The 11488-nt window shown below is 46.7% G+C and overlaps 3 protein-coding genes across 3 annotated transcripts; all 3 read left to right on the forward strand.

The window, feature by feature from the left end:
* Positions 1–3090: 3090 nt before the first annotated feature.
* LOC122624077 lies at positions 3091–3954 on the forward strand. The gene is made up of 2 exons (XM_043803513.1): positions 3091–3281; positions 3335–3954. The coding sequence occupies exon 2, from the start codon at positions 3479–3481 to the stop codon at positions 3917–3919; it is 441 nt and encodes a 146-aa protein (XP_043659448.1). The 5' UTR covers positions 3091–3281; positions 3335–3478; the 3' UTR covers positions 3920–3954.
* A 2629-nt stretch (positions 3955–6583) lies between these two features.
* Positions 6584–8573, forward strand: LOC122624076 (glycoprotein-N-acetylgalactosamine 3-beta-galactosyltransferase 1). Its single transcript, XM_043803512.1, has 4 exons — positions 6584–7309; positions 7582–7690; positions 7747–8028; positions 8173–8573. The coding sequence occupies exons 1-4, from the start codon at positions 6759–6761 to the stop codon at positions 8356–8358; spliced, it is 1128 nt and encodes a 375-aa protein (XP_043659447.1). The 5' UTR covers positions 6584–6758; the 3' UTR covers positions 8359–8573.
* A 661-nt stretch (positions 8574–9234) lies between these two features.
* LOC122624121 (UPF0746 protein DDB_G0281095) lies at positions 9235–10594 on the forward strand. The gene is made up of 2 exons (XM_043803563.1): positions 9235–10012; positions 10082–10594. Exons 1-2 carry the CDS (start codon positions 9359–9361, stop codon positions 10517–10519), a joined length of 1092 nt encoding a protein of 363 aa, XP_043659498.1. The 5' UTR covers positions 9235–9358; the 3' UTR covers positions 10520–10594.
* The last annotated feature ends 894 nt before the right edge of the window (positions 10595–11488 follow it).

Genomic DNA, 11488 nt, shown 5'->3' on the forward strand with positions numbered 1-11488 from the left:
CCTGCGGTCCTGGCCAGACCAGGCCAGGCCGTTGAGTGGACCTAACCACTGGAACGTGCCTTAAATTATAAAATCCTGCTCACTGCTGCCAATTGCAGCCTGTCCAAGTGACTCACAACTGCTGGCCAAAAGCGGCCAAAAGCGAAGCTGCAATGCTCTCGAGAAATCCACAAGCAGCCAGCCGATGTCAGAAAGGAAATCTGGCCAAATCAAAGGACTAAAGGACTCGCGTCGGCTGAGTCAGTTCACAACTTGGATAAGTAGGCTATGTTTTTCTCTTAATACGTTTGTAAGATGAACACTTAAGCAGATTACTTACCACAGCTTTTCCAATGACTTTTCAATTTATTTTACACCTCTGATAATCTTTGCTCTTAGCTGTGACAATTTTCGTTTCATTTTATATGCACAAATTAGCTCGATTTGAAGCTATTTTTCGTAGGAAAAATAAAATAGGCCAATTTGCAGTAATTTTAATGCGATTTACGGTCAGCAACTTGCAAAGTACTTGGATGAAAGGCAGTGCATAGATTAAAAGAGCATTGCACTTGTATGCCAGTGGCCAAAGGACATTTCGGCACCTCCCCTCTCCCTGTTTCCACAGAGCCACTTGAGCGAGGCCCGCCACCTGTTGGCGAAACTGGGGCCCCATCTCCGACTGCTGCTGCTGCTTGAAGTCCTCGTCCCAGGATGCCGACATTAAGACGCTGGCAATGTGTAATAACTGGCAGCTCGAGATGAAGGACATGAGCGAGCCGTGGGACTTAGATGGGGATTGGGGCTTGGGGTTTGGGCGGAACCGATTCGGATGCGGATGTGGATGTGGATGGGGGCCAAGAGCTGGAATGACAGGACGCTGAGCTGGCAGAGCAGCAGCAGCAGCATCATCATCCTCATCGTCATCGTCAGCAGCGGCTAAGGATGTGACAATGCTGAGCCCGTTTGACACGAGCATGATATAATAAAAACCGCAAACAAGTAATGCCTACGAACCGCAGTGCTCAAACCGAACGACTACTTCCGCCAGTCCGCAATCCGGAGTCCTGGAGTCCTGCGGATCCAGTCCAGTGTCCTTGGTCCGAGTCCAAGCTGAGATAACAGCAGCCGAGGAGCAGGAGGAGTGACGCGGGGCTGTCTACTCAAGTGCTGTTGTCAGTGAAGCTCCTCGGCTGTCCCACATTTCGTCCTAAGGTCCTGCACCTGAAGAAATTGTGTTGCGAAATGTTAAAGAAATCACTTGAGAATAAGTTTGGTTAACAACGAAGCAGACATCTTTCTTCTGCACATCCTAATCATGCTAGAAATTGATCCTTAGCTTTATATATTTATAAAATAGGCTTCCCGTTTTCTCAGTGCTTTCTGGGGGCAGTGGGCATGTCGTTATCCTTTGGCGTGATTAAGCCACAAGTGCGTGACATTTTAATGCGACATTTATGCCCGGGACAAGAGATTATTATTGGAAATGCGCGCCCGGCTCGCGTGACAACAACAGGACAATAGCAAAAGGCAGAAGTATATGGAGCGTGGGAGCAGTGGCAGTGGCAGGAGCAGAAGCTGCAAGGATAACAGCACAACTTGCCTAACGCGCTGGCCAACAGCTTATTTATTTATCCTCCCCGGCTGACACCCGAGTGACAACTTTTGTGGCGTCCACAGGAGTGGAGGAGGTGGAATCGGTGGAGTGGAGGATGGGCCAACTATGTCCATGTGCTGTCACAGTCTTCAGACACTTGTGAGCCAGCTCCCGAGGATGTGGCTGAAATCCTGGCAACATATTTAATTAAAAGCCAAGGCAACCAGCTGACAAATGACAGAGGGATCAGCCGAATGATGACTCACCGAGCGTGATCCGCCAAAAACACACACACAGCAGGTAAATGGCTTTAACAACAATGATGTGCTGAGTGAATTGGTAAACAAATTTGGCCAGGAATCAACACGACAATGACTACAAGGATTATATAGTCAAACTAAACTCGTGTAAGCTTATGATGAAGCCTTAAATGAAGGTTAAGTCGAGTGAAAATGCAGGATTACCGGGCAAATGGATAATGCATTTGATAAGTATCTCAGCCGTAATTAATGTCTAGGGACGTCGAGAGCAGAATACACACAGTGAAATCAATACGCCAAGTGAACTTCCAAGTGAACTTTACAGACAAACTGAACTCGAGGGCATCTGCAAAATAATACTACTTATAATATATATTATATAATATAATATATAAGTAAAAGAGACGCCAATGCAGCTGGCATATCCTTGCTGTGAGTGTCCTTCATCGAACCCCCTTCGCTGTTCGGTAATCGATCTGTTTGAGTACTTGTTACCGATAATGACGAGCTGCGAGCCTTTTGATGGGTAATCATAATATCCTAAGCTGTAGTAGAGCAAATTTAACGAGGCCAACGAAAGTGCCGGTAAAATTGATGGCTGGTGCCAGGATAATAACCAGAATATGACACTTAATGTGCTGCAGTGCAGAAAGGGAAGGGAAAGCCATTAGGAGATGGCATGGTAACCCATACCTGGCGTTCCTTGGGCTAATTCCTTATTTTCCTTAACCCATTACCAACTCAACTATCTTGTTTGTTCTTCATCTGAAGCGAGCTGCAATAGTTTTTAAATCCCAGCTGAGCTGCGGTTCTGATTCTTGATTCTTTGGCAACATCCTTTTCGTATCCTTTTTGTGCCGCCTGCAGCTGCTGAAATTAAAATCGAAATCATAACATGTCAACACATTTTGTAATGCAGCAAAACTAACCAAAAATAATAAAAGTCTGCTCCAAAGTGGGGGGAAAAATGGGGGGTAAGTGGGGAAAAAGGGGAAAAGGGTTGCTGAGCAAACAGGGAAATAATGCAAATGCAAATGAATCCGCGACAGCGCAATGTCGGTGGAGCTTGGAACAGGTGTTCCACTTGCTTCTTTATGCCAATAAAAACGCTTTGCACATGTGTGTGTGAGAATGCGAGTGTGTGTTTGTGTGTGTGTATGTGTGTGTGTGTGGCCGGTATAAAAATGTAATAACAAAGTTGGCGGCGCTGCTTTTTATGTCCTTTTTGTCATTGCGTTTTGTGTTTGTGTGCAGTAAAAACTATTTGGCCCACCCCCAAACCCCCCACTCCCAACTTTCAACCCCCTTTCGCCATGACTTTTGTGTTTGCCTGCAAAATGCCAATGGACACAGTGCGCCCTCGGAAGGGTGGCCCAATTGGTCGGAGTTCAAGGAAACGCTTAAAAACTTATAGGAAATATATGCGCAATCCGAAGAAGTGCCTTTAAGTAAGTAAGTGGTAATTTCTAGCATTGCAGAATGCCTAATGTTAAATTCTTAGGTATAAGAAGGGTATTTATGTCTCGTTCAAAACCTGGCTCACCAAACGAGCCACCCTGCTTGGATATATGCATGTATGTGTTTTGGGTGGACCGTTGTCATATCAGTGAGCCAAAAGTAACCGCACGGCGCTCAAAAGTATGCAATGGCACTGGCGCCCTCCTGCAGCGCAGGACTTCAGCAGAATGAGGAGAAGGAGCAGAAGGAGGAGGACCAGCTCCCGGAGCATCCGGGCAGTTCGCAGGTCCCAAGCTCCAAGTCCTGGCCACCGGATCCGAGTCCCAGTTCCATGTGCATTGGCATTGGCGGCGCCCGTCAGCGTTTTCATTTCAAATTCAAATGCTGTTTGCATAAAAAACGAGCCAAGACATCGAAAGGCATCACGTGCCCGGCAACCAGGAGGCGCCTCCTCCTCGTCCTCCTCGTTCCATCCCAGCGGAATGTGGGGCCAAAAAACTGCTGGAATTCAGTAGTGACAATAGCAACAAACGGATGCCGGCAGCAATATATGAACGAGCAGTGGGTGCACAGCAAGAAATTATACTATCAAACTATGCCACTTAATACTAGATGGTTTTCTATTTAATAAATATGCCACTCATTCGTTTTTTATAGCAAAAATATTATATATTATATATTAGGCTATGCAAATGACATATTCGCTATGATATTCGCTGTGATATTAGCATATTCATCGTAACTCTGTCCGAAATAGTTATATTTGCTTAAAAACTATTTGCGCAGTTGGCATAAAGACTTATTAAATTCAGCAAACAATATGAATAATAATAGTGCTTATTAGCTCTGCTCCATTCAGTTGGCTTCTCGAATGCTACAAAATATGAGTGTGGTTCGCAGAGCCACCAAGTTGAGTGGGTTAAGTGGGTGGCCTTCCCAGCCCAGCCACAAAAAATAAGAAAAAAAATAGAATAGAATCGAAATTGCGAAAGACGTTTCCCTGCGGCGGAAGTGAGATGGCTAGAGGGTCAGAGTGGGATGGAGTGGGTGGATAGCCAGCTGGCAGTCGTTTTGCATGTCCGTGTTGGGTTAAGTGGATTGTTTACTTTGATTACAAAAATATGGCAAATGTTTGCACGTTTGATGTCTCACTACGTGTGTGTGTGTGCCTGTGTGTGTGTGGCGCAGACAGCTGCATTGGTGGTGGTGTGAGTGAGTGAGGCAGCAAGAGCGACAGTGTTAATATAACATATTCGATTTTAGATTGATTTTACAAAATATATACTTCGCTCATCTAAAATTTGCAGTTATTTTTATTAATATATATATTAATTATTAATTATTTACTATTTTTTTTGTTATTTTTTATTTAATAACGCAATTATTTACTATAAAACTGGTGTTTGTGTGGTGAATGCATCGTTTATACTTTCGCCGAAAAGTTTGCACTCTTTTTTAACATTTATATATGATATAAAATATGATTTAACTTGCAAGACTTCAATTTATACAAGATGCATCTCTTCACGCGGTCATCTCTATGGCAAACAATGCTGCACTCATATTTACATACAGACTGAGCAAAAAAAAAAAGAAAAAAAAAAACAAAAAAAGATGGAACGAATGAAAGAGATGGCAAGGAGCGAATGAGACGGGGAGAAGTGCATACATTGAGGCAGCGAGACAAATGGCGTTTGCCTTGGCGCGCTTGTAAAATCCAAAAGCTAACATTATTACAAAAAATCTGCAGTTATACATTTGACTTTGGTTTATTTTTGCGATTTGCCCAGTTTGCAGTTGACCAACCGACCGAAGGACTATCGCATCGCATTGCATTGCATCGCAGGAGTGGCTGGTTGGCTGGGTTTTTATTGTATTGAGGCAGATGGAAGGAACTGTTGATTGTCGGCCGAAAAGAAGGGACTGAAATGGGAAAAAGGATAGGTCCGGAGACAGGATCGAGCTGCCTTTGTCTCTTTAATTGAATGGCCAACGAGGGTGGGGGCCCAAGTAGTTGAACCAACATTAAACAATGGCAATACGCGTGGTTCTTACATACATTTAAAGTAAATTGCTACCCCCGACCCCCGTCTGACCCCCACCCCTGGTCGGTGGCACCATGTGGGTCACCGTCATCGAAAGGTCAAAGGCATTCATCAGGCCCACTGGACACCCAACTCCTATTTGCATTTCATGTTGAACTGTTTGCCCGGGCCAAAACTAATTTTGACATTCGAAGAGTGAAAAAATGCGCGAGCAAAGCCGCCGCTTTTATTGGAAAAATTTCGTATTTGTTTGGGTAATGGCCAAAGCGAATTGTTAGCTGGTTTCTGCTAGTTTCTGTTGGTTGGTAAATCGCAGCGGGGCCACCACGCCCACAATGCCAAATAGTTTTCATTCTTAGTCGCTTCTCCTCACCGCCGCCGCCGCCGCCGCTGGCTGCATTTTATTTTATTAATGGGAATTTGTTTGCCAGCACTGGAGCGGCTTGGATGGATCGGGAATCGGGACAGGGGTGTAGGATGCGTCCAGGATGCGGCCAGGATGCGACCAGGATGCCGCCTCGTCGCTATTATGGCAGCCATTTGTTTGCACGCGAGCATCCGAGTCCTGGAGTCCTGCGGCCCACAGGGCGTATGCGCTATTTTATTTTTCTCGCGCTGCTGGCGGTCCTTGCCACCGTGCCACGCCCACCCCTAAGCTCCGCCCCTGCAAAGCGTCCAGCAACGACCACATGTCGCTCATGATTAATTGAAAGATTCTCTCAACTTCAACTGTTTTCGGGTTTCTCCCTCAGCACTCCCATGTTCTCTCCCCTTTTTATTATTTCTATATTTTTCGAGGTGCTTGTTGCTCTCTGTGTGTTTTGATTAATGAACTATGCTGAGCGAAATTTAAACAAATTTCTTGCTACAATCCAAGCTATTTTCCATCAAGCTGCTAGCTGGTAGGTGGTAGCTGGTAAGCAATTAGTTTGAACCACTAACGGACTTGCTGTCTTCAAAGTTCTGGGATTTTAGGAGCTTTTCGTACTTTTCGTACTTTTCTAAGCAGCTAAATGTTAGCTAAAGAAATGGAATTCCTTTTTATACAGAGTCTCTAAAGGATATATACCAAGTACATCATATTAAAGGTAATACCCATATTTCTATTAAATGTTTACAATTTATGTGCACTGCGTCTTTCTAATCATGTGAAAACTATATTAATTATTTCCACTATTTATTTCTGGAGCGGCCACAACTCTCACTTTCCAAAGTGTAAGGGAATACACTCTTACTGGCTAGTGATTAGCCTAATGGAGCGCACTTGCTCACTGATGTTCCCCACAGCGAGTATCAATTCTGGTGGCCACCTTGTCTTATCTGGGCCGCAGTTTCCCCCGGCGATAAGAGCATTGGTAGTCGTCGATTGGAATTGGAATTGGTATTGGCAGTGCCACCGACTCGGCACAAGTCAGTGATTCAATGGCCGGGGAGTACATTACACTGGAGAACCCGGCGACTTACCCTCGCTTCCCTGCCACTGCCAGCGGATTGGCGAGCGGCAAGTACCGCGCCGTCCAGCGCATCGCCACCAATCGCCTGATCCTGCTGGTCCTGCTGGTGAGCAGCACACTGATCGTGTCCTATGCCTACTGGGATGTGATGGTGCTCACCGCCGGCGCACTGCCGCTGTCCAGAGGCACTGGCCTCTCCTCTCTGGATGCCTTGGAGTCGGGACTGGGCAACGAAACGCTGGCCGAGAAGCTGCATCGGGAGGTGAGGGTGCTGTGCTGGGTGCTCACCACGCCCAAGTACCACAAGACGCGGGCCATTCACGTGCTGCGAACGTGGGGCAAGCGGTGCAACAAGATCTACTTCATGACCTCGCAGCCGGACGACGAGCTGCCCACCGTGGTGCTGACCAAGCCGGACCGCTACGAGGTGCTGTGGGGCAAGACGAAGGAGGCCTTCGTCCACATCCACGAGCAGATGCGCCACGAGGCGGACTGGTTCATCAAGGCGGACGACGACACGTATGTGAAGTATTTGTGTGGCATTTTACTTAAACGTTTGATAAGATATACCTATCTATTTGGTGGCGTTTTCATTCCGCATTCATTGTATTACTTGTATTACTTGTGTGTGGTGTAACAGCAGTAGCAGTGGTTCAGCTCCACAAGTAGCAGTTACATGCGGTTTAATTGGGAACCGGAATCGAGAAGATAGTGAAGATAGCATTGTTGTAATTATAGAACATACATATGAGCTTGGGTTGACTGAACCTACGAACTGCTCCCATCAACAGGTACCTCTTTTTGGAGAACCTGCGCTACATGCTCTACCCGTATTCCCCGGAGACACCCATCTACTTTGGGTTCAACTACAAGATGGTTGGCGAACACCAGAAGAACGAGGTGAGGCTAACTAATGTTAAGATTACCTTACATACTCATTAGATCCGATTCCATAGTCGTACATGTCCGGCGGCAGTGGCTACGTGCTGAGCCGCGAGGCTCTAAGGATCTTCGCCGAGGGCCTGAACGACAGCTCCAAGTGCCGCCAGGAGGACGATCAGGCCGAGGACGTCCAGATGGGCAAGTGCCTGTTCAACCTGGGCGTGAAGGCGGGCGATTCCCGGGACGCGCAGCTGCGCAACCGCTTCTACCCCATCGCTCCCTTTGGAGCCCTGCTCTCGGGCAACGTGGGCATGGACTTCTGGCTGTACAAGTACGCCTACTACAACGCGAGATCGGTGAGTTTCCAAACATTTACCCATTTCTACTTAAACTTACCTATTAGGCACTTTAAACAATCCAGCAAGGAAGCAATCCTGTAGCTATAGTTTTCCTTCGTATTCTCGTTTCTGCTCCCCGTTTGATTTTGGTTTTTCTTGCAGTGCATGGACTGCCTGTCGGAGTACCCGGTGGCCTTCCACTACGTGGACAGCAAGCAGCTGTACGTGTACGAGTACTTCAACTACCAGTTCCAGCTCGCCGGCAGGACGCAGGTGGCGGAGCGGCTGCCCGAGAAGATCCGGGCGGAGGAGCTGGTCATTCCCGAGAGCGACAATCCGCTGTACTAGGCAGCAGCCTAGCCAACCTACCGCCACTCCGCACAGCCGCAATCTCTAGTTCTCCATCTTTTGCCATCGTTTTTCTTGTATTTTTTTTTTCCGTGTGCTTATCGTATATTTAATATATTATGGGTATAAGGCGAACGTGACAAGGCTGCCAGATGCTGTCCTGTTGCGACTCCTCGTCCTCGTCCTCGTCCTTGCCCGCTCCACGTCCCAGTTTATCTATTCATGTATTTATTATTGAGCAGCACACGAAGGCAGCCAAAGCCAAAGGCAGCCAAAGGACTATACAGGGTAGCGGGGTGTATCTGCACTCTTGATTTCCAGGCTGAGCACTTCAAGAACTTCAAGCCTATCCAGAAAACCTAATTGGTATATTTCAATTAAAGTTTAAGTGTTCGAAATAGCTGCAATCTGCAATATGTTGATTGCTGAAAATTAGGGTTGCCAGCTCTGGTATTGCTGTAAAAATGGAATACTCATTAAATTGCGAACATTTGCAGGTAAGCAAAATGAATTTATAATGAATTGTTTACAAAACTTAGCCGAATTAAATGACTAAACTTCTGGTAGTGCTTTCAAGAATTAACATTACAGAAAACACAGCATTTTTCCCCGCCCTGGTAGCACTTTTTCACTGCATTGTGCAACACTAGTCCTAGAAAGCTGAACGCAATTGTTTGCTATGTTATGTAAATGTACGCAACTTGAAACAAAATATAATAATGTAACTTTATTGGGAATACAAATTATTAAAAGAAATATATATATATATTAATAAAATAATGTGTATAATTCTATTTTATATTCCTATTTTAATTTTGTACAAAATACGGTCACATGATTTTCTATGTATGTTAGTATGCTCTGACTTTAAGTTCCAGTTAATCAGCTGTTCGTAGATGAATTGGCACTTTTGCATCGAATCTTGACCTATCAGAACCAGATTATTTTTTGTACGGCTTTTATACGAGTTCTTACTATCGAAATTTTAAATAACCAAGTTATGAGTGCCGAAATTACGCCCACCAATCCGATGGATGCCATCGTGTCGGCTTTGAGTACTTTGGAAAAAGCGAATGAAAGTGCTGGCGATGCCCAGAAGGTAAACGAGGCCATTGAGTTGGAGGATCAATCAGAAGGAAAGTCCTTGAAGAAGTGTTTGCTCAGTGAGAAGAAGCAGACCTTGAGGGAACTACTCGCTGCCAGGTTTAAGGAGAAGGAAGCCCAGACTCAGGCGCCGGATGGTTCTTCGGACATTGCCGCAGCAGAGGAGCAGCTGGAGAAGCAGGAACAGCAGGAGATTCAGGAGAAGCTGGAGAAGCACGAGAAGCCAGTGAAGCTGGAGAAGGAGGAGAATCAGGTGAAACAGGAGCAGCAGGAACAGCAGAAGAAGAAGGAGAAGCAGGAGGATCAGGAGAAGCATGAGAAGCAGGAAAAGGAGGAGAAGCAGGAGAACCAGGAGAAGGAGGAGACGCCAGTGAAGCTGGAGCAGCAGGAGAAGGTGAAGGAGCAGGAGAAGCTGGAGAAGCAGGAGCAGATGGAAAAGCAGGAGCAGCAGGAGAAGCAGGAGCAGCAGGAAGAGCGGGAGGATCAGGAGAAGCAGGAGCAGCAGGAGGTTCAGGTGAAGCAGGAGAAGCAGGAGAAGGAGGAGAAGCCAGTTAAACTGGAGCAGCAGGAGAAGCTGGAGAAGGAGGAGAAGCAGGAGCAGCAGGAGGATCACGAGCAGCAGGAGAAGCAGGAGAATCAAGGGAAGCAGCAGGAGCAGCAGGAGAAGGAAGATCAGCAGAAGAAGCAGGAGCAGCAGAAGAAGCAGGAGAATCAGGTGATGCAGGAGCAGCAGGAGAAGCAGGTGCAGCAGCAGGAAAAGTACCAATCTGTTCCAAAGAGAGCTCCACTTGCGCTCACCCCAAAGCAGCGTGTGGACGCCTTGGGCCACGTGGTGAGGCTCATCAGCGGCCAGTTGGACCAGTTGGTCAGCGACGTGAGTCGCTCGATCATGGAGGCACAGCGCGAACTGCCGGTCAAGCCACCGGTGGTGGTGTCCACCCTGATCCGCTCCAGGCAGACGCCCAAGCTGAAGCTCCGGGATGTGAGGCGAGTGATCAAGGGCATGGTGCCGCATCGTTTGTACCAGATCGTCGAGGTAATTATCTACGATGATTGAGCAAATTACTGTGTTGATTTTGTAGTAGAACTGCTGATACACTTACCAGCCTGAGAAATAAAATATGGAAATGCATATAAGGGTTTTCTTTAATTTGGAATTCTATATAGAAAAAGGTTCATCAAAGCTTCGTATTATCGTGATATTATTGCCCCAAATGTCACCACTTTCTGGACTCAAATTAGCTTAATATTTATTAACTGCAGGCTGGCGTTCGAGGAGCCACTTCACTTCAGTGGGTCAGCATTAGAGTTATTCATTGGCTTATCCCACAAGTCCACTTCATAGCAAAAGGGCACTTAACTCTCATTTTCACAGGCAGGCAGCTAATTAAGGTCATCGCTTCCTGCGGCACACAGGCATTCCAATACATCGTTTCCTGGGCTAATTAGGAAAGTTGACCACCCACCGGCCGACCAATTGTTGTGCCCCTTGGAAAAGTCGAAGGAGTCGCGTCAATTGCGAATCAGAATGGAAATGCCAATTTTTCCCAAAAATGCCGAGCCAAAAACTGGACTAAAATACTTGCCGCACTGCGTGGTGTGCATTTCCCATGGCAATCTGGCGATGGGCGGTGATGGTGATGGTGCTCCACATTGTTTCACCCGGCGACCCAGACAATTTCCGCTCGTAAAAGTGGTCCTCCGCCTGGAGGAGGACTGGCGTGGCCATTTCGGCCACTGGCTGGTGGCGGCTGGTGGCTGGTGGCTCCTGGCCACTGTAATTAATACCAAAATAATTGTATTTGGATAACACAAACGTAATCAAGATTAATTGAGTAACAGCAGGTAGTTTGCATAATTAGAGCGCAGACAGTGGATTCCCCGCCGCCGATTCAGTTGCCCCACCATATCCTCCTCCTCCTCTGCTCCTCTCCTGCTTCTCGTCGTCCTGTGCCTCCCAAAAGCATAATTTGCAATTTCAACTGTCTGCCAACGCCTGCTATTCCGCTCCCTACTCCCCTCGCCT

Source organism: Drosophila teissieri, chromosome X (assembly GCF_016746235.2).
Source record: "Drosophila teissieri strain GT53w chromosome X, Prin_Dtei_1.1, whole genome shotgun sequence".
Taxonomy (NCBI): Eukaryota; Metazoa; Arthropoda; class Insecta; order Diptera; family Drosophilidae; genus Drosophila; species Drosophila teissieri.

Bases quoted from the DNA above. Each gene is read 5' to 3' on its own strand.
- LOC122624076 (XM_043803512.1), top strand. From the start codon at position 6,759: ATGGCCGGGGAGTACATTACACTGGAGAACCCGGCGACTTACCCTCGC. The intron at 7,691-7,746 runs GTGAGGCTAACT...CCGATTCCATAG, and splicing joins GCGAACACCAGAAGAACGAG to TCGTACATGTCCGGCGGCAG. The intron at 8,029-8,172 runs GTGAGTTTCCAA...TTTTTCTTGCAG, and splicing joins CCTACTACAACGCGAGATCG to TGCATGGACTGCCTGTCGGA.
- LOC122624121 (XM_043803563.1), top strand. From the start codon at position 9,359: ATGAGTGCCGAAATTACGCCCACCAATCCGATGGATGCCATCGTGTCG. The intron at 10,013-10,081 runs GTTAAACTGGAG...GATCACGAGCAG, and splicing joins AGGAGAAGGAGGAGAAGCCA to CAGGAGAAGCAGGAGAATCA.
- LOC122624077 (XM_043803513.1), top strand. From the start codon at position 3,479: ATGGCACTGGCGCCCTCCTGCAGCGCAGGACTTCAGCAGAATGAGGAG.